This window comes from Symphalangus syndactylus, chromosome 9 (assembly GCF_028878055.3).
Source record: "Symphalangus syndactylus isolate Jambi chromosome 9, NHGRI_mSymSyn1-v2.1_pri, whole genome shotgun sequence".
Lineage (NCBI taxonomy): Eukaryota > Metazoa > Chordata > Mammalia > Primates > Hylobatidae > Symphalangus > Symphalangus syndactylus.
Window position 1 is genome coordinate 100,620,481 of NC_072431.2, and position 19,448 is coordinate 100,639,928.

At 42.2% G+C, this 19,448-nt stretch overlaps 1 protein-coding gene across 4 annotated transcripts in view; it reads right to left on the minus strand.

Annotated features, from left to right (window-relative positions):
- Positions 1–19,448, minus strand: part of WIPF3 (WAS/WASL interacting protein family member 3) — a 112,079-nt gene that overhangs the window by 72,251 nt on the left and 20,380 nt on the right. For 3 of the 4 annotated variants that reach the window (XM_063609706.1, XM_055293547.2, XM_055293542.2), the window contains exon 2: positions 10,820–10,966. In XM_063609706.1, coding sequence (XP_063465776.1) covers positions 10,820–10,909 — 90 coding nt within the window. In that variant the 5' untranslated portion in view covers positions 10,910–10,966. The remainder of the gene's footprint in view (positions 1–10,819; positions 10,967–19,448) is intronic. The other variant, XM_063609708.1, reaches the window with a different exon arrangement.

Consider the following 19,448-nt stretch of genomic DNA (forward strand, 5'->3'; position numbering starts at 1 on the left):
AGCACATCTAATGCCTGATATGCAGAGAAGCAAGCTTAGGGATGAAAGGTGACTAATTCAGAGGGCAAGAGGGCTCTTTAAAGGTGAGACTTCAGGATCCCATATTCAGGAAATACCTAATGAAGAGGCAACAAGTTTTAGTCTAGGAATAAGAAGCCAATTCTATACTCATCTTTCTCATGACCAAGCAGTGACCAATGTCACGCCCTGGTTTCTCTGGATTCAGCTTCTAAACTCTTCAGAGGCAGGGACTTAGTAATTTTGTGTGGCCAAAGCTCAGTTAAATTTGCATGATAGCCTGATCAAGGTTAAGAACATAGTCTGCTGTCACTGAGCTCAAGGGGCAGCCACTGTCCCCACTATGTGTGCTGCACTGCTAGCAGCAGAGACCCTATCCTTCTGAGCTCATCTGCCATTAGCTATAAACCAAGACAAAACAAAACCGAGTTCCTTTGCACTGCATTTTCTTTTTTCATGCTGATTCTCTCTCAGAATCTCTCTAAACCGTGAGTTTTATTCCAAGGACAATGTGCAATATGTTTTTTTTTCTATTAAAAGGGTGGAAGAACCAAAAACCAAGTGGGGAAAACGATGGAACCACACAGAAAAAAAAACACACACACACACACAAAAAAAAAAACGAAAGAAAACAGCAATCTCAGGAGGCAGCTTGGAGGAAATGTGGAAGCTCTGGCCAAGGTATGGGGAGCCGAATCCATTGACTTCCTGGCTTCTAGATTCAGAGAAGTAGAAGTAATCCTTGAGAAGATCTGCATCGAAGGGCTTTTGGCTTAGCGTTTCAGAGCACAGCCGGGAGCCGTTCGGCCAGAGTCCCAACAATAGCCCTGCCCAGTAAGTGACATGCCCCCAGTGCCTGAGTTAGCTCATCCTTAAAATGAGAACAGTACCTGCCTCAAAGGGTTACTGTGAAGAATAACTCAATTACTATGTGCTAGCCCATAGGCCAATGCAAAGGTCATAGTAAATGCTAGATAAGTGTTCATTGCCTCGTCATCAGTACCACTTACTGAACCCATTCATGCAGCTGGAGGCAGTGGGGCACACGGCAGTTAGGCTCAATGGCCAGAAAGGCAGGGGAGGAATCCAGCCTCTACCCATGACTGGCTGTGTGACACTGGGCACATAAGTAAACTTTCTGTGCCTCAGTTCCTTCATCCTTAAAATGGCACTACCGGTCCCTACCTCACTGGATTGTTGTAAATATTTAGATAATTTAGACAATCCATGTTAAGTGCTTACCACAGTACTTGGGGCACAATAGCTATTTAGTAGATGCCTGTTATTATGAAGCATTATTGTTACAGGATCCAACTTAGCCAATGGGTAAGTGAGAATTCATTCCTTTTTAAAAACCTTTTCTTCTAATTATAAAAGAAACAAATGTTCCATGTAGACATCTGAGGAGACGCAGACTCATACAAAAAAGAAAATAAAAATCACCCAACCCTTTTCCATCCCAGATACCCAGTGATAACATGTTTTCCATGTCCTTACAGCCTTTATGTGAGAGTGCATAGGCAAGCCTGTGCACACACAGTTTTGTTTTACGTAATTGGGACTACACTGTCTACATGTATCCTGTTTTTCTCACTTCATGTTACCTGTCTTTTTATTAAACAATCTAGGAAACGTGACTTCCTGGCTGCCAAGCCAGCCCTCTACTGCAGAGATGTGGCGTGTTGGCTTGGCAGCCAGGAAGTCACGTTGTAGAGTCCAACACCACTAGATGTGGAGCTCAGCATGGGCCACCCCTCCTTACCCCACCTCATGACAGCTTTTCCTCCCTGGGCAGGGCTGGTTCTCTAACCACCAGCAACAACCTGACGTGGGTGGAGGTTTTTTTTTCCCCTTTTATGACAAGAAAAGTTAAAGAAGGAAAGAGCAGTTTGGGGAAAGAAGTAAGTGGCTCCAAGGATCCCAGCCTCCCAACGATGGTGGCCTTCACAAGCACAGCAGTGTACAGATGAAAAGACAAACTTGGTGGAGGGAGGAACGGTTCGCTGGCAGTTTTCTAGGAATCGCTAGTTACCTTGGAATCTTAAAAGATTTCCAAGGCAAAGAGCCAGAAGATTTGGGTATAACAGAAAGCTCCAGTTAGGAATCATTGCTCCAGAGACAAACCCCAGGGTCACCCTTTAGCACTGTACCCCCTGTCACCTTCCTGCCGTAACCCTCAGCTCAGACGCCGCCTGTGAGCGGGTTATGCTCCGGGCTCCTACGAAACTCGACAAAGGCCCTTAACAAGTGCTCACAAGCTTTTCTTGCCAAGTCCTGGGCATTATGAGTCTGTAATCGCTGCCTCCTGCACACCACTGCAAGCCCTCTCCTCTTTGTTCCTGCCACCCCTCCCATCTCAACAGCTGTGAAAAAAGAAACACATTTAAATACCATCCTGAATGGCCCTTTGGAAGTATGAGTGGCAGTCCTGCCACACCTCTTTCTCTTCCAGACCATGGCAACCTGCTGCCAACACTAGCTCATTTTTCACTAAAGCCATATTCCTGCTCCTGGTGCTCACCACCAAAGAAGAGAGGGAAAATCAAGTTTTTAGAATTGTTTAAAGATAAAGGTGTCATTTTGCAAACTGTTAAGCAGCAACCAAATGTCAACTTAATACTATCCTAACAGCTTGGCCTGATGCAAATGCCTTCTTCTTATTCCAGTGGCCACTATCAGTTCCTGGTAAGCGTCCCCAATCCCTCATTAGTGACACTAATCGAAGTACCAGAGTGTCGGGGAACCTAAGTGAGTGACAGTGTGTAAGAATTTTTAAGCCTTTCATTATTCCAAATGCACCGGCAGACATGCAAATTACCTTTTCCAGAATATGGTGTAATATGCAATTCTACTAAGCACTCTTCCACCTAGCGACCCTCCACCCGCATGTTTTTTTTAACAGCAGCAAACACAAAATTCCAAAAAAAGCTCTCATGGGACTTCAGAAAGAACTCCATTTTCTCCATTTTCTTTCACAGATTGGCATGTTTTTCTACACCGCATGCACCCCAGCATGTTAAAGACGGTGGGAAAACCTCCCAATATATGTCACAGCTTGTATTTCCTACTGGAAAGCCTACTTTCCTGAGGAATCATGCAATCCTTAGACTACAAGGAGAAAAATCATGCCACTGAATTTCCTGAAAGCAAAGACTCTGGCAAACAGGAACTAGGGAGGAAAACAGCTAGGGGTGCGATAAGCTTCTCACTGTAATCTCCATTCAGCATTCTATGAAACATCACTCCCAGAATGGGCAGGCAGAAATATACAGCACCTCAGTGTCTTCCTACTTAGAGCGTTGCTTTTCACGGTAAAAAGTGATTATCAAGCCAGTTTCCCCTTTGTATTTAAATAATAAGTCATGGCCTGCCCTAGGTGAACTGTTTCTTCCTTAGGATATTGAAACTTGAATGGCAACATTAAAAAATAATGGTATAAAAATCCACATTCTGTTTTATAAATAAATGCAAATGCTGTAGCCCTAAACCCTACTGTCAGGCTTTGCCTGGGCAACCCAACTCCAAAAAATTTCTCAGCTGGTCAGTGACATGTAGGGAGAGTGCACCACTCATGGTTAGGGACTGTGGCAAGAAAACAGAAATCACAGGCCCCCGAGGGGCTTCTTTGCTCATCTTGGAATCTACCAAGGGGTCAAAGTACAGTTTAAAGCAAAAGTTCGGTAAAATTCTGATGCATTTCAAATATCAAATCCATTCTATTTCCTTTAGATATATTTTTAGGTTACATCTTAAAAGTAAGGCAACAGTAATAATTTAATTTTAAGTGGACCAACACACCATGTGGGCAATTCTGACACTGATATTGGATTTTATTTTTTATTTATTATTACTATTTTTTTGAGCCAGGCTGGAGTGCAGTGGTGTGGTCTTGGTTCACTGCAACCTCCGCCTCTTGGGTTCAAGCGATTGTCCTGCCTCAGCCTCCTAAGTAGCTGGGATTACAGATGCTCGCCACCATACCTGGCTAATTTTTGTATTTTTTAGTAGAGATGAGGTTTCACCATGTTGGCCAGGCTTGTCTCGAACTCCTGACCTCAAGTGATCCACCTGCCTTGGCCTCCCAAAGTGCTGGGATTACAGGCTTGAGCCACTGTGCCAGACAATATTGAATTTTAAAGAGATGAGACAAGGAGCTCAAAAACTAGGGAACCAGAAGCAAGAAAAGAGGGAAAGGAGACGAAGAGAGCCCGTCTGGCTTTGCTTTAAGCCTGCTCCACAGCTTCAGCAGGCTCCATCAGCCCTTCTCTCCGTTCCACACTCTTGAAAAAAGAAAAGATGCTCATCAGCGATGGAGATGAGGAGGAGCAAGAAGGGGTGAGGGGAGAGGTAGAAGGCTGAAACTAAAAAACGTTTAGCCTAATTTCCCCCTAACGTACTCCCCAGGTCTTCCAGAGCCGGGGTGAAGTCTGCATTTCATTACAGAGGATCAGACATATCACACAAAATGATCCCCATCTTACAAAGATTACATACAATAAAACCTGACATGCTGGTCTATGCACACTGACGAAGGCTCTCTGCTTGACCAGAGAATCCTGACCTCCTAACCAAAATTTAATCAAGCTTCCAAAGCTTCTCCCAGGCCCATCTGTGCACTCCCTTGTAAAATCCAGTTTTGGCAAAACCTCCTGCTACGTCGATTTAGCAAGAACAACCCCATCTCGATATCTGATCACCCTTGATATCCGATCAGGTGCCTCATCCTTCACCAACCCCCAGGGTATGTCCGATCACCCTGGCTTGTCTTCAGTAAGAATCTTGTTAGCTCCATTCAGCCAGAATCTCCTTTAGCCTTGATGTTTCTTTTTAGTATATTCACTGACCCCCACCCTGCTCCTGGGCTATACATTCCCTCTTGCCCATGTTGTATTCGGAGTTGAGCCCGATCTCTCTCCCCCACTGCAAAATCCTATCCACCTGTTGTGATGGTCCTAAACAAAGTCTTTCTTACCATGCTTTCTACCTTCAAATATACTTTTTTCTTTCACAACATAGATGTTTAGAGTCCTGAACACTAATTATAAAAAGTTTTAACTCCATTTCTTAACCCAATTTACACAAATAATTGTTCATTCATTCATGTATTCATTCATTCAGTGAGCTGAGTACTTATTTCGAGCCAGGCATGAGTGACACAAAACATCAAATATAGACCCCAGTCAAATTTTTAAAAAAGTTAAAAACTACTACCTGCTCTGAAGTGCGGGATTTGCAGATATAAAAGATATAAAAGCCAGTAGTGTAGGAGGAAGGGACACCTGAGCTGGGATGACTGTGAAGAGCCTTTCCAGGCTCTCAATGGCTATGCAGAGGCCTTAAGTAGGAGACTCCAGGACAGGGACACAGAAGGAGGTCTTAGAGACAGGCAGGGGCCAGACCACGCAGGATGGAGTGGGCCACAGTTCAGCAGGGTCCAGGAAGTTCTGGAGAGGATGTACACATGCAAGATCTCTGGCTGCTGCGGTGGGTGGGTGGTGGGTAGTGGGAATGGGAAGCTGAACAAGCCCAGCTGACTTCGGGACAGGTGTTGGCAAACTTTTCTTGGAAGGGGCCAGGCTGTAAATATTTTAAGCATGTGGGCCAAGAGGCAAAAATCTAGAATATAATGTATATACTTATATAACAAAAGAGAAAACAAACTTCCACAAAATATTTATTGACAAAACTCAGAACATAGTAATAATAATTGAGTAAAATTTTTAAAATTCAAGCCTACTAGTGAGAAGAATGGAATTCTTTGAGGAATAACATTTTGCTTAATTGGTGTTCTGCTGCTGTAGCATAAAAACAGTCATAGACAAAATGCATGAGTGTGGCTGTGCTCCAATAACACTATTTATGGATTGAAATGTGAATTTCGCATACTTTTCATGTGTCACAAAATATTACTTTTCTTTTAATTTTTTTCCAGTCATTTGAAAATGTAAAAGCCAGTTTTAGCTGGAGGATGGTAAAAAACAGGTGGTGAGCTGGCTGTGGCTCAGGGGTTCTGGTTTGCCAGCCTCTGTTGCAGAAGGTCCCACATTCTGCACGTGTCTGATTGCTTGCTCATGAGGTCATTCATTCTGGGCGAATTACCACAGGGTGACGCTCTGTGCGCCTCCTCGTATCCAGCAGAGGCTTGTGATAGGAGGTCATTCCATTACACGTGACAGTAAGTTTGATCCATTTTAAAGAGACACTTTCCCCTTTGCAGTAAGAAGCAACTGTGTGTGCTTCTTCCAACCCTGAGAACATCTTTTTCCCCCACAACCTTTCACTCAGTGGTTTTAGCTTTCATAGATGATTCTTGTCTGAATCAATCATGACATTGGAAGTTACAAATTCATTTGGATATGTTTTTTTTTCTCTTTTAACCTTTTAAATTGTCCAGTACCACAAATAGAAAAGCACAAAAATAATTTTGTACAGTTTAACATATTTCTATAAAGTGATACTGTATGTCATCGCCACCTGTGTCAAGAATTAGAGTCTTGCCAGCACTCTAGAAGCACCTGGGGCTTTTCTGATCCTGAGTCCCCCACTCTCCTCCCAAAGGGTGCCATCTCCTGATTTTATGGTTATCTCTTTCTTGCTTTTCCTCATAATTTTACCAGCTTGTCTTGCATTCCTAAACACTGTAGTTTATTTTTTTCTGTTTTGGAGCTTTATATACATGGGACCATACAGCATGTACTCTTTTGTCAGGTGGCTATTTCTCCATGTTGTTGCATGTATTGTTGATTCATTTTCACTGCTGTATAATACTTTATAGCATGACCATAACACACATTTTATCAATCCATTCTGCCATTGATGGACACGGGGGTTGTTTCCAGTTTTGTGCTATTCATGCTGCTACAAATGTTCTTAACATGTCTTTTGGGTCATGCAGGCACACACTTCTCTTGGATATCTACCTAGGATGCACAAGTTTAACTGTGGTAGGTGCTGTCAAACGGTTTTCCAAAGGGTTTGTATCAATTTACACTCCCACCAGCAGCGTATGAGAGTTTCCATCACTCCACATCCTTGCCAACATTTGTCATTTTCTTCTTTTTAATTCTGATATGATTTTAATGGCTGCTTCATATACCATTTAGAGGATATATAATAAATTATTGAATCTGCTGTCATAAAAATGTGGGTTGTTTTTTGTTTCTTTCTTTTTGGTTATTATTACAATAATACTTTCATTAATCTCCTATAGCTATATATTTCTGTATATCTATGATTAGTTACTTAAATAAAAATTACTTGAAGCCACGTCAAGAAAATTACTTGAAGTGAAACTAGGTCCATTTTTTACTGACAAATTGTATCTTAGGGCATTTCACTAAGTTTTGCTCCCACCAAGAGTTATAAGTGCCTAGTTCCTAATACTCCAGCCAACATTTAAAAAGTATCTCACTAGGCTGGGCGCAGTGGCTCCGCCTGTAATCCCAGCACTTTGGGAGGCTGAGGCGGGTGGATCACGAGGTCAGGAAATCAAGACCAGCCTGGCTAACACAGTGAAACCCCGTCTCTACTAAAAATACAGAAAATTAGCCGGGCGTGATGGTGGGCACCTGTAGTCCCAGCTACTCCGGAGGCTGAGGCAGGAGAATGGCGGAACCTGGGAGGAGGAGCTTGCAGTGAGCCGAGATCCACTGCACTCCAGCCTGGGCGACAGAGCAAGACTACGTCTCAATAAATAAATAAATAAATAGTTTCTCACTAAACTGATAGATAAAAACGGTTTCTCATTATTTTAATTTGTTCTTATTAAACTGTAGTGAGGTTAAAATATTTGTATTTCTTCAATCTAATCTTATCTAATGTGCCCATCTTTGTATTCATCATTTCCATAGTAATCTGTAAGAGCTCTTCATATGCTAAAGACGTTAATTATTTGCCTTTAATATGTATTGTAAGTATATATATTATTTTTCTACATAAATGTAGAAAATATGTTTTAAGAAAATATTAAAATTTACATGATTATTTTACTCCTAAATTGACCTGTTCTTCAGAAACAGAGAGAGAGAGAGAGAAATGAAGGAGAGAATTCAAAAAATTTAAACAAATGTAGAATTATTTTTTATTATGCGTTTAAGCATCTTTAAAGAAGGAATTCCCTAATGAAATATTAAATGTTATTGTCAACATTATCAAATTCTCTTCCGATCTTTGCTATTTATTACATATATTAAGTAGTTGATTTCATTACGCACAAAATGTGTTTTTTTTTTTTTTTTTTTTTTTTTTTGAGATGGAGTCTCACTTTGTTGCCCAGTATTTGTTGCTGTGGTGTGATCTCGGCTCACTGCAAGCTCCACCTCCCGGGTTCACACCATCCTCCTGCCTCAGCTTCCCAAGTAGCTGGGACTACAGGCGCCCACCACCATGCCCAGCTAATTTTTTTGTATTTTTAGTAGAGATGGGCTTTTGCCTTGTTAGCCAGGATGGTCTCGATCTCCTGACCTTGTTATCCACCCGCCTCAGCCACCCAAAGTGCTGGGATTACAGGCGTGAGCCACCACGCCCGGCCAAAATGTGTGTTGTTTCTAATCCATCATTTTATATTTACTTTTCCATATCAGCATAGATGTAAGTTGTTTTTGTTTTTGTTTTTGTTTTGAGACAGAGTCTCACTCTGTCGCCCAGGCTGGAGTGCAGTGGTGTGATGTTGGCTCACTGCAACTTCCGCCTCCCGGGTTCAAGTAATTCTCCCTGCCACAGCCTCCTGAGTAGCTGGGATTACAGGCACCTGCCACCATGCCCGGCTAATTTTTGTATTTTTTAGTAGAGATGGGGTTTCGCCATGTTGGCCAGGCTGGTCTTGAATTCCTGACCTCAGGTGATCTGCCCACCTCGGCCTCCCAAAGTGCTGGGATAACAGGTGTGAGCCACTGTGCCCCACCAGATGTAAGTTTTAATTACCAGCACTGCATAATGCAATTTTTAATTAACAGTACGACGTAACACATTTCATTTAGTTCTCGTAAGCCATTTAAGATCTATTTTTTTTGCTAGAATAAATAGCATTGTTGGACATATCCTCGCATAAATTCTTTTTGGCATTTTTAGGGTTAAATTCTTAAATCAGTCTCAAAAATAAAACTACCTGATTACCAGAGGAAAAACTACGACACATACACATTTACTGTTTTCTTACAGAGAACACTCCAGAAAGACCTGTTCAACTTTTACTGAGTCCTAGACATTTGTCTGTCACTAGCAATGTTTAAAAAGGATTATTTTCTCAAACCTCCAATAACATGGATTTTGTTCAGTTTATTTATTCTGGCTAAATTTATGGGTACATCAGTATTTGCAGTTATTCTAAGTCGTACTTCTTCAGTGCTTGCAAGAGCCATATGATAGTTTCATGTGTGTTTACTTACAAACCATCACTTTGTGGCAATGACCTTGAATTTGACTTTGGGTCAAATTCAGCAGTGAAACTTCAATACTTATTCCTATTCTTTGTTTATATTGGTTAGAAAGCTCTCAAATGTAATTTATACTATGTGCTTTCTTTCTACTCTCTTGCAGGGCAAGAGACAAGTTCCAGGCAGGTCTAAGCCCTTGGCACCTCAGATAGGGTCAGTGTACAAAGCTAACGTCACATGGGGTGACATCTCAGGCATACTCTCACCCTCACCAGGGCCTGTGGTCATGCAGCAGGGGCCGCAGGCTCTCCCTTCCTAGCCAACACTCCTCAGGGCCATGTCATCTGCGGATCTGAGGGAGGGTTGCACCCGGTGGGGAGGATGGCAGGGAGGTTCTGTTCCTGGCTTCTGCTGACTTGGCTCACACCATCCCTAAGCAGTACTGTCTCTGTGTGCCATACCGTCATCTCGTTCATCTTCCAATGCAAACAGAAGCTGCGGAGCGGATGTGAGACACCGCTCACTGAAGTGGTGTGAGGAATGGAGAATGAGTGTGAGAAGTGCTCCTGGTTTTCTTTAGAGGAAAAGTTTGCTGTAAGCATTAAGCACCAGCATTTTTCTGAAACTGTGTGTGTGCAGTGGTGATTTCTGCCCCACAAGGGGACATTTGGAAATATATGGGGCCATTTTTTTACTGCCACTATTGGGGGGTGATACTGGCTTCTAGTGGGTAGAGGCCAGGGATGTTGCTAAACATCCTACAATGCATAGGACAGCCCAAACAACACAAATGATCTGACCCCAAATGTCAGTGGTGCCAAGGCTGAGAATCCCTGTTCCAAAGCAAAATGACCACCCTCAGTGGCCCCCTTCTAGACACAAACCAAACTATGAAACCAAGAGAGAGCATTCAGCAACACAAACTGAAATAGCTTTGATTCAGTCTTGTGTAGATAGGGAAACTTCATCTAAGGATTTTATATTTCGTTGTGGCATATCCTATTACACTAGGGGACTGAAGCTCAAGCTATCATTATCACCATCCAAATTCCACACTGGAACTTGACTTCACAACGCCTCATTGGCTGTGCACTTTGGCATGGGCCATTGCATGAGGTTTCCAGTGAGACAGAAAGTCACTCAGACTCGTGAGCCTGTACCAAGCAGCAAGAATGAGAAGGGAAATGAGGTAGACATCAGTAGACCAATGAGGTAGAGGTGGAAGCTGCCAAAGAATGAGGGAGAGAAATGGCTGAGCCAGGCTGGTTTGGAATCAGACTCTAAAGCTGCCAGATCCAGCTACCTAAGATGCCACCTGCCACAGGGAAGCTAGGCAGTGCTACTTCTGAACATTTAAAACCTTCTGCTCAAGTGTATTCAGGCAGTTTATGCTCCACAGTAAACCAATCAGAAAAAAGAGGTCTTACCGGGGGTGCTGATGGTGGGGGAGGGGGAGGAGCCCCCAGAGGAGGGGGAGGTGGAGGCAGAGGAGGTGGTGGCGGCGGTGGCACTGGCATGTGTCACGGTATTGATGTCTCCTGCTTATGAATGGTCCCAAGAGAGTGGCTTCTGCTCTGAAAAAGAGAAAAAGGATGGCTTTAAACTTGGATTTCTTTACTTATATGCAGGAAATGCATATCTTGCAGACATATGCATATTATAGGCAGCTTGATTCTTTCACCTGTTCATTCATTTGTTCATTCATTTATTCACAGAGTGCCCACAAGGCAAGCCTTGTGCTAAGTGCTGGAGATTGACAAAAGCAGCCAGATTCTAGAGACAATTAGGTGTTAAAACTGATAGAATTTAGCTATTTGTGTCTCAATACAAATAGAATATACATATATATGTATATATACAGCAATCCTTCATCCCGTAATAACTTTTCCAGATAACTGGCTTCTACCTCTTTAGCATTAAACTTTTCGTTTTATCATTTTCAATCATTCTGCATAGACTCCCATTTTCCGAAGCAGAGCAAACAGAATGAAATGTAACCTTTTCTGAATGTCACAGGCTCAACATGAACTCATGACGCCAGCCTCGAGCAAGGCTTAGGGCGTTAGTCATTTTCCTGCCTCTTTCTCTCCTGTCAGCTCTTACTTTCCTGCTATTCCTGTGTCATCATTTTTACCCAGCCATCTGGATGAGGATGGGCCACCCCTCTCCTCTGCCTAGACTTTCTATCTGGTATTTGCTATGCAGGGGGCTTTTTGGCATGATTCTGCAAATATGATCCTGTTTCAAATAGTTAATATTATAGGAGGTCTGATCTCTGGATAAATGTGTGGAGCCTGTATGTGTGCATGCATATGTGTGTATGTGGGCATGTGTCTTAGAACCCATAGCAAGGCACACTGCAAGGACTTAAAATCTGTATTAAAGAAAAACCCCGTAGTTTACAAGAATTGGAAAAACCTATATGTGAACCTAAAAACAATCAAAGCAGAAACTGAAATAAACCTTACACTTGGGCAGGGGTGATTTTGTATTTCTGCTGTCCCTTTGGTCACTGGAGGACCAGAACAAGGCCTGTCCCTCTGTTTTTTCATCTTTAAAATCCTGTGGCATTTCTATTTTTTTCATGTTAATATTCTTGTCTCCACAGACGCCAAAAGCATTTATGCAATGTGATGCTTTCTTGTTAGCATAGTCCACTGAATTTTGCTCACCTAATATGTTAGTTCTTTTTATCTTTTTATAAGTGGCAATTATGTGACACACTAATCACACTTATTTCTACAAGAATCTTCTAAGGTCAGGGCTTCAACGCCTAGCATCCCCATTTTTATAGATGAAGAAAAGGATGTTCAGAGACATTAACTCTTTTGCTCAAAGTCACCTATACTATAACCAGCAGACCCGGGATTGGAACCAAGGCTTAACAGGTTCTAAAGTCCAAGAATATCAGATTTATCATTTTAACCCCTTTTAAGTATACAATTCAGTGGCGTTAAGTGCATTCACAATGCTGTGCAACCAGCATCACTATCCATTTCCAAAACTTTTTCATCATGCCAAACAGAAACTCTGCACCCATTAAACAGTAACTCCCCACTGTCTCCTCCCCTCAGCCCCCAGTAACCTCTGTTCTACTTTCTGTCTCTATGAATTTGTCTAGTCTAGGTACCTCATATATGTGGAACCATACAATATTTGTCCGTTTGAGTCTGGCTTCTTTCATTTAGCATAATGTTTTCAACCTTCATTCACATTGTAGCATGGATCAGAAATTCATTCTGAATTATTCCATTGTAGGTATACACCACATTTAGTTGAGCCATTCTCTATTGATGAGTGCCTGGGTTGTTTTCACCTTTGGGGTGTTGTGAGAAATGCTGCTATGAATATTGGTGTACAAATATCTCTTCAAGACCTTGCTTTTCATTCTTTTCAGGATATATGTAAGAGTGGAATTGCTGGATCATATGGTACCATCTTTTTTCCCAGCAGGATTAATCTATAATTGTATAAAAATTGAAAATGGTGTAAAATATGTGTGTCAGTGCAACTTTTTTGGGGGAAAGAGTCCATGATAGTTTTCCTAAGAGTTCCAAGGAGGTGCATAAGCTGGTTCTTGTACACAACTACACTTCTCTTACAAAGTATTTCAGGCTCCTTGAAAGAAGGAGCCTGATCATCACTGTGTTACTGCCTCATTCCTTGATATTAAAACAAGAACAGAAAGACCGAAAAGGAAAGTACTCATCAGAGTCCACAGCATAAAACCATAGTAAAATCGAGCAGAGATCTCATGGGGTAGTACGTGTTTCTTTCAGGTAACATCAATGTTATTTTATTACCAAAACTAAATTAATGGTGCACTAAACTAATACATACAATGACATAGAGTTAGACACAGTTAGCATTTTACAGGCTGATGCTAAGGCAACTTGGATGCAGGCCCACAATTTAGTTGGAACAAGCATAAATTATCAGATATTTGTATTTTAACACTTTCTTTTACAGGAGGCACTGGGTCTATTTTTTATGATCTTTTATTCAGTGGCAAAAATATTTTCAGTCAAAAATTTATAGCAAAGATTAAAGAGTTGGTTGAAGTATTAACAGAACAAGAGAATATAGAGAGGTCTCATTATATAAGGATCTCATCTTTTAACTAAGACACATGACAGGAGACAGAAATGCTTCCCCTGGAGAAAAACTGGAAAAGGTGGGGAAGAATAACCTTTAAAAACGGAAATACCACTTACCTAAGGGTTTTGTCATTTACCTAAGAAAAAATAACTGTATAAAAAGACTTTAAGGAGAACTGCAGCAGAGCTTTTCCTGTAATCCCTCAGCACATGGCTAGATTGCATCTCCCAGTCTCCCTTGTAGTTAAGTGTGACCACCAGACTGAGTTCTGGTCAATGCAATGAAGGTCGAAGTGATGTGCTATTACTTCTGGGCTGGTTCAGAAAGACCTTCTGCCCACGACTTTTCTCTTTCTCCGCCCATTGACTGGTAGCAAAGGTCCTATGTGTTGGCAGAGCCACAAGATGAAAGGAGTCTGGATCCCTGACTCACCTGTAAGACCACCTGCCAAGCACCTGATTAGACTTTACATATGTGAAAAATAAACTCCCATTGTGTTAAACCATGAAGATTTTTGAGTTAATTTGTTTTATCCACTAATACTGAACCTATCCAATATAGGAACTAAATAAAATACAGTTGATTCTCATTATTCACTATAGTTATGTTTAGAAAGTTGTCATGAACACAGAATGTGATGATTACTTTTATGTGTCAACTTAATTGGGCTAAGGGCTGCCCATCTGGCTGGAAGAACATCATTTCTGGGTGTATCCAAAACAGGTTAGCATTTGAATCTGTAGACTGAGTAAAGGTCTCCCTCACCATTGTGGGTGGGCGCCATCTAATCCATTGAGGGCCCAGATAGAACAAGACAACCCATGGCCAATGGCACTAGGAGTCATGTCTGAACAAATCTTATGGAACACTTACATTTTCTCCATAAGGCACATCACGGCCTTCTTGGGCTTAAGAATGCTAGGCAGTGCTTCAGCACTTTGCTTGGGGCCATTTTAAACTGCAAAACCACCAACAATAAGTACAAAATTTGGAAAAAACATGGCATTACACAGACTGCGAGAGGGACACTTGTTTATAGGATGAGAGCTGAAACAAGAAGGCAGAATGTCCTGTTATTTCAGCTTAGCTGGGAACATGCTCGTCAGTGTCTACAGTTTTTCACCACTTTTCACATGCCTGGGAATGACCACAAAAGCACCGTGAGTACTGATTTTGGAGTTACAAATACACTTTCGTGAGTACACATAGGTGAATTTGCAAACGTAGAATCTGCAAGTAATAAGGATTGGCTGTATACCTTTCTGACTCTCCCACCCAGTAGGTGCTCAGCACTGCACCGAGGACTTCTAAGACATTTTATGTAATCCTCTCAACAACCGTGTGGTAGACGCTGATATTTCCCTATAACAAATAACCCAACTTTGCTTCAGAGAAGTATGCAATTTCTACTAAATTTCAGAAAGATCATCAGAGCTGAGTTTAAAGCCCTGGTTTTTCTTATCTAAAACCTCATTTCTTTTTTTTTTTTTTTTGAGACAGAGTCTTGGTCTGTCACCCAGGCTGGAGTGCAGCGGCATGATCTTGGCTCACTGCAACCTCCACCTCCTGGGTTCAAGCGATCCTCCCACCTCAGCCTCCCAAGTAGCTAGGACTACAGGCACACACCGCCACCCCTGGCTAATTTTTGTCTTTTTAGTATAGACGGAGTTTTGCCATTAAAACCTCATTTCTACTGCACCACATTACTTTATTAGCTTGATATGATTCAGGTCAAGTTACATCCCTGCTTCCATTTTGCAAAGATTTAAAAATATTTTTGAGACCATTAAGTGAAAGAAACCCCATAAAGGTGACTGTAATTCTTCTGCTTGCTCCTCCCTCACCTGAGCAGCCTTGGTTTCCTCCTAGTTTTATCTTTAGGAACCTGAGAATGCGTAGGTGCCACGAAGATGCTGCCTTGCTGAAGTCACAGGAAAGGATTTTTCAAAATCCAGGATTAGAGGATAGTTTTATATGTAGTGTTTGATGGCTGTGAAAGGCTTTTTTTTTTTTTTCCAGATACAATAATTAAGCAATTATCTAAAGAAGTATTTGTTAAAATCTGACAGTTGAGAACGCTGAGCTCCAGGAAGTCAGGGGCTGCACCCAAGAGTTCTTCGAGGCTTTGTGTTCATTCAACCCATTTAAAAATGTTGTTTGCTCTGAAGTGTATTTAAAATGTTTAGGATTTAAAAGGCCAGATTCTCAAAGGCTTTTATACTTTCTCCCAATTCATGAACTATCTGAAAAACAGCATCGAAATACACATCCAAGCACCATTAGAGGGTGGTGAGGGAAACAGAACTAACACGTACTTCCACGGGAGGCCCGAATACAGCACCTGGTCTCAGAACGAGACGGCCCCAGGTTCTGCTTCCACCTTTCCCTTTTCCTGGCTGTGTGGCCTTGGTCAGGTCACTTTACCTCACTGGGCCTCCTTTTCTTCATTTGTAAATTAGGAGCGATAATGCTTAATTCTGTTTGTTGTCACTATTAAAACAAACACTGTATATGAAGACACAGTACACGTCCTGACACATACGTGGAAGTGACACTTATCATCACCACTACAAATAACTATGTTAAAAGCAGGAGTCATTTCAGGCACGGTGGCTCATGCCTGTAATCCTAGCACTTTGGGAGGCCAAGGCAGGTGGATCACCTGAGGTCAGGAGTTCCAAACCAGCCCGGCCAACATAGTGAAACCCCATCTCTACTAAAAATACAAAAAAATTAGCCAGGTGTGGTGGCAGGCTCCTGTAATCCCAGCTACTTGGGAGGCTGGCTGAGGTGGGAGAGTGGCTTGAACCTGGGAGGCGGAGGTTGCAGTGAGCCTAGATTGCACCACTGCACCCCAGCCTGGGCAACAGAGCAAGACTCCGTCTCAAAAAAAAAAAAAAAAAAAAAAAAGAAAAAGAAAAAGCAGGAGTCAGATAAAAGCCCCAGGAGAGGTAAAGAGTGCTAAGGGATAGCATCATCCATTCAAACTTGAGGAGGAGGCGCAATAAAGAAACACTTGGTAGAAGTGATCTTATTTTTCACCAGGTAGAGAGGTGAACAGAGGAGTCTGTTCTAGTAAGCAGGAACAGCAAATAATCAGAGATTTGGAAGTGAGAGAACACAAGCAGCCTGGGAGGCTCTGCATGTGTGAGGGAGAAGAGGAAAAGACTGCCATGATGGAGGCTCTTCAATGACACTCGGCTCTCCTGCAAGCATCTTCCTCCTTGGGCAGGGGTGCTCATCTGTCTTGTGGTTGCCCACCATCTTTTGAACACTTACCCTATGCTGGAGGAATTTCCCACATTCTGAGTCCCACCTCCTCCAGCCAGAAGTAGGAACTCCTTCCCCAGCATCCCTTGCCAGTAGGGAGCAGGCTGTGCCCACCCACTCAGAGGTGGGCTAAATGACAGGTGAAAGAGCGCAGATGGGACATGGCTACAGGACATGGACCTGGGTCTGCAGTGGGAGCCCCTCTCAGCATGGGTTGGGTGATATTCCACGGGAATACCAGCCCAGTATTGGCCAGAACCCCCTATTTCCCTCTTCCAAAAGCCCCATATCTATCTAGATTTTTGTGCAAAGTTCAATTTTGAAATCTGGGTATGTAATTTAAAAAGCATTTTTAAAAGCCAGTGGGCCACAGAGCACACAGCACATCTGCAGGTTGCACAGGACCTGCACTGCAACCTCTTTAGCGGGAGCTATTCCAGGGTGAGGGTACCGGCGCCCTACTTGATCCTTCTTTCCCTACATGTTCAGCCTGTCTGTACCCATTCAGAAGTGATCTGGACTGGGCTTGCCTCTCTTTTAATAAAAAATTATATATGTCTGTGTTCCAACCACACTTTGTGAGTTATTTCAGAAAGAAAGAACTCATGGTAAGTAATTTTACATACTAGTTGCTCTCGTCAAACTCTTTTTTTTCCCAAGAGTAGTCTGTGAGAGTACAGCTGTTCACACACAGAAAGTGTGCTTACGTTTTTAAATATAAGCAAGAAAGATTACTGCCACCATCTGAGTTCTATGAGCTGGGTGTACTGGCTCATACCTGTAATCCCAGCACTTTGGGAGGCCAAGATGGGTAGATAGCTTGAGCCCAGGAGTTCAAGATCAGCCTGGGCAACATGGCAAACCCCATCTCTACAAAAAATACAAAAAAAATTAGCCAAGTGTGGTGGTGCACACCTGTAGTCCCGGCTACTCAGGAGGCTGAGGAGGGAAGATTCACCTGAGCCTGGGGAAGTCAAGGCTGCAGTAAGCTGTGATTGTACCACCACACTCCAGCCTGGGTGACAGAGTGAGACCCCATCTCAAAACAGTAATAATAGTAAAATAACACATTTGACTAGGAATCTGCAAATAAGGTACTCTGTGCAATCCTAACTTTGTATGTTTTGACACTGTTCCTCTTTCAAAGAAACACATCCTTTGTTTCTTTGGCTATAAAATGGGGCAGAGGGAGGAGAATAAAGATTTCTCACTTCTGAATGAATGAAGGCTAATAAACCCCATGACACAATATATATCTCATATTATGATCTCAGTAGGGTCCTGCCACCTCTAAGGGTCCATCATTCATCTATTAAAGGTACCTTGCGGCCAGGAGACAGCAGCCCACAAGCCCATGTGCAAACAAGGTACAAATAAAGGGGTTCTCAACATAAATGTAGTAAAGTTTCTAAAGCTATAAGTAAAATAATAAAAGAATTTTATTTTTTAAATTTCTCTCCAGGTGATGATGAGAATAACTTTCTGTTGTCACTTTCTTGTCATTTAATGAGCAAATTCTCTGGCCACATCTCTCTCCTTGGACTTCCAACATATGAGATCTCATGCCCCACCTACCACTTCTGTCAGTTAAGACTGCCCTCTTTTTGGCCAAATGGAAGTTGCTGCTCTCACTCTTCTCAATGATATAAAAAATCTGTAAATATTTAGCTTTGTGGGGAGGTGGGGGCATGTTGGCCTGAGTAAGCAGAGAAGCCAGGAACAGGATTCGGGGAAATCTAATGAAAAAAATCACTGAGCATGTATTTGTGCTCTAGATAACAGTGAAGTAAATTAGCCCTGACAAAGCCCTTACTATGTGTCAGGCACTTTTCTTAGAGCGTTTCATATATTAGCCCTTTTTTAACACCATGACACCCCAATGAGATAGATACCATTATTATCTCCATTCTCCAGATGAGGCAATTGAAGGATGGAGAGGTCAAGAAACTTGCCCAAGGTCACACAGTGTCATTAGTGGAGGAGTTGGTACTCAAACCCAGAGTGTCAGGCTCCAGAGGCCAGGCTCTTAAGCACCATACTAAGTAAGGTCACTTGTATACAAATGACGTTCACGGTTTTTGTGACAGCCGCATACCACCTAAACTCATATTTATTTAACATTTACTATAAATCAAGTCATGCTTTCAGTTAAATACGTTTATTTTGGAAAATAAACTTTATTATCATAAACGGAAAACCAATACCACTTGGTTTGTAATAATGGAAAGTAATAATAAGAATAAATGGAAGGTAATAATAAGAATAAACACAGGATCTCAGGAAGAATAAACACTTGGAAGGTAATAAAAAGAAGGAAAGTAATAATAAGAATAAACACAGCCATTATTTAAAAATGTTTATATACTCTCTAAACTCATCTCCAGTTTCCCTAGCAATACCTAAACCAGGCTTTGGGGAACAGTGATCTAGGGTGGTATTTACCAAACTCCAGTGGAGGGCGAGTCACCGGAGATCTTGTTAAAATGCAGATTCTGATTCAGCTGATTCAGTAGGTCTGAGCTGGGGCCTGGGATTCTGCATTTCTAACAAGCTTCTGGGTAAGGCCGACACTGTGGATCTGGGGCCACACTGAGCAGCTCTCCAATGTGGAAGGCTGTAAGAAAGGCACCGTCTCCACACAGACCTACTGAAGCAGAATCTCTGGGAGCATCTTATCTACAGGGAAGT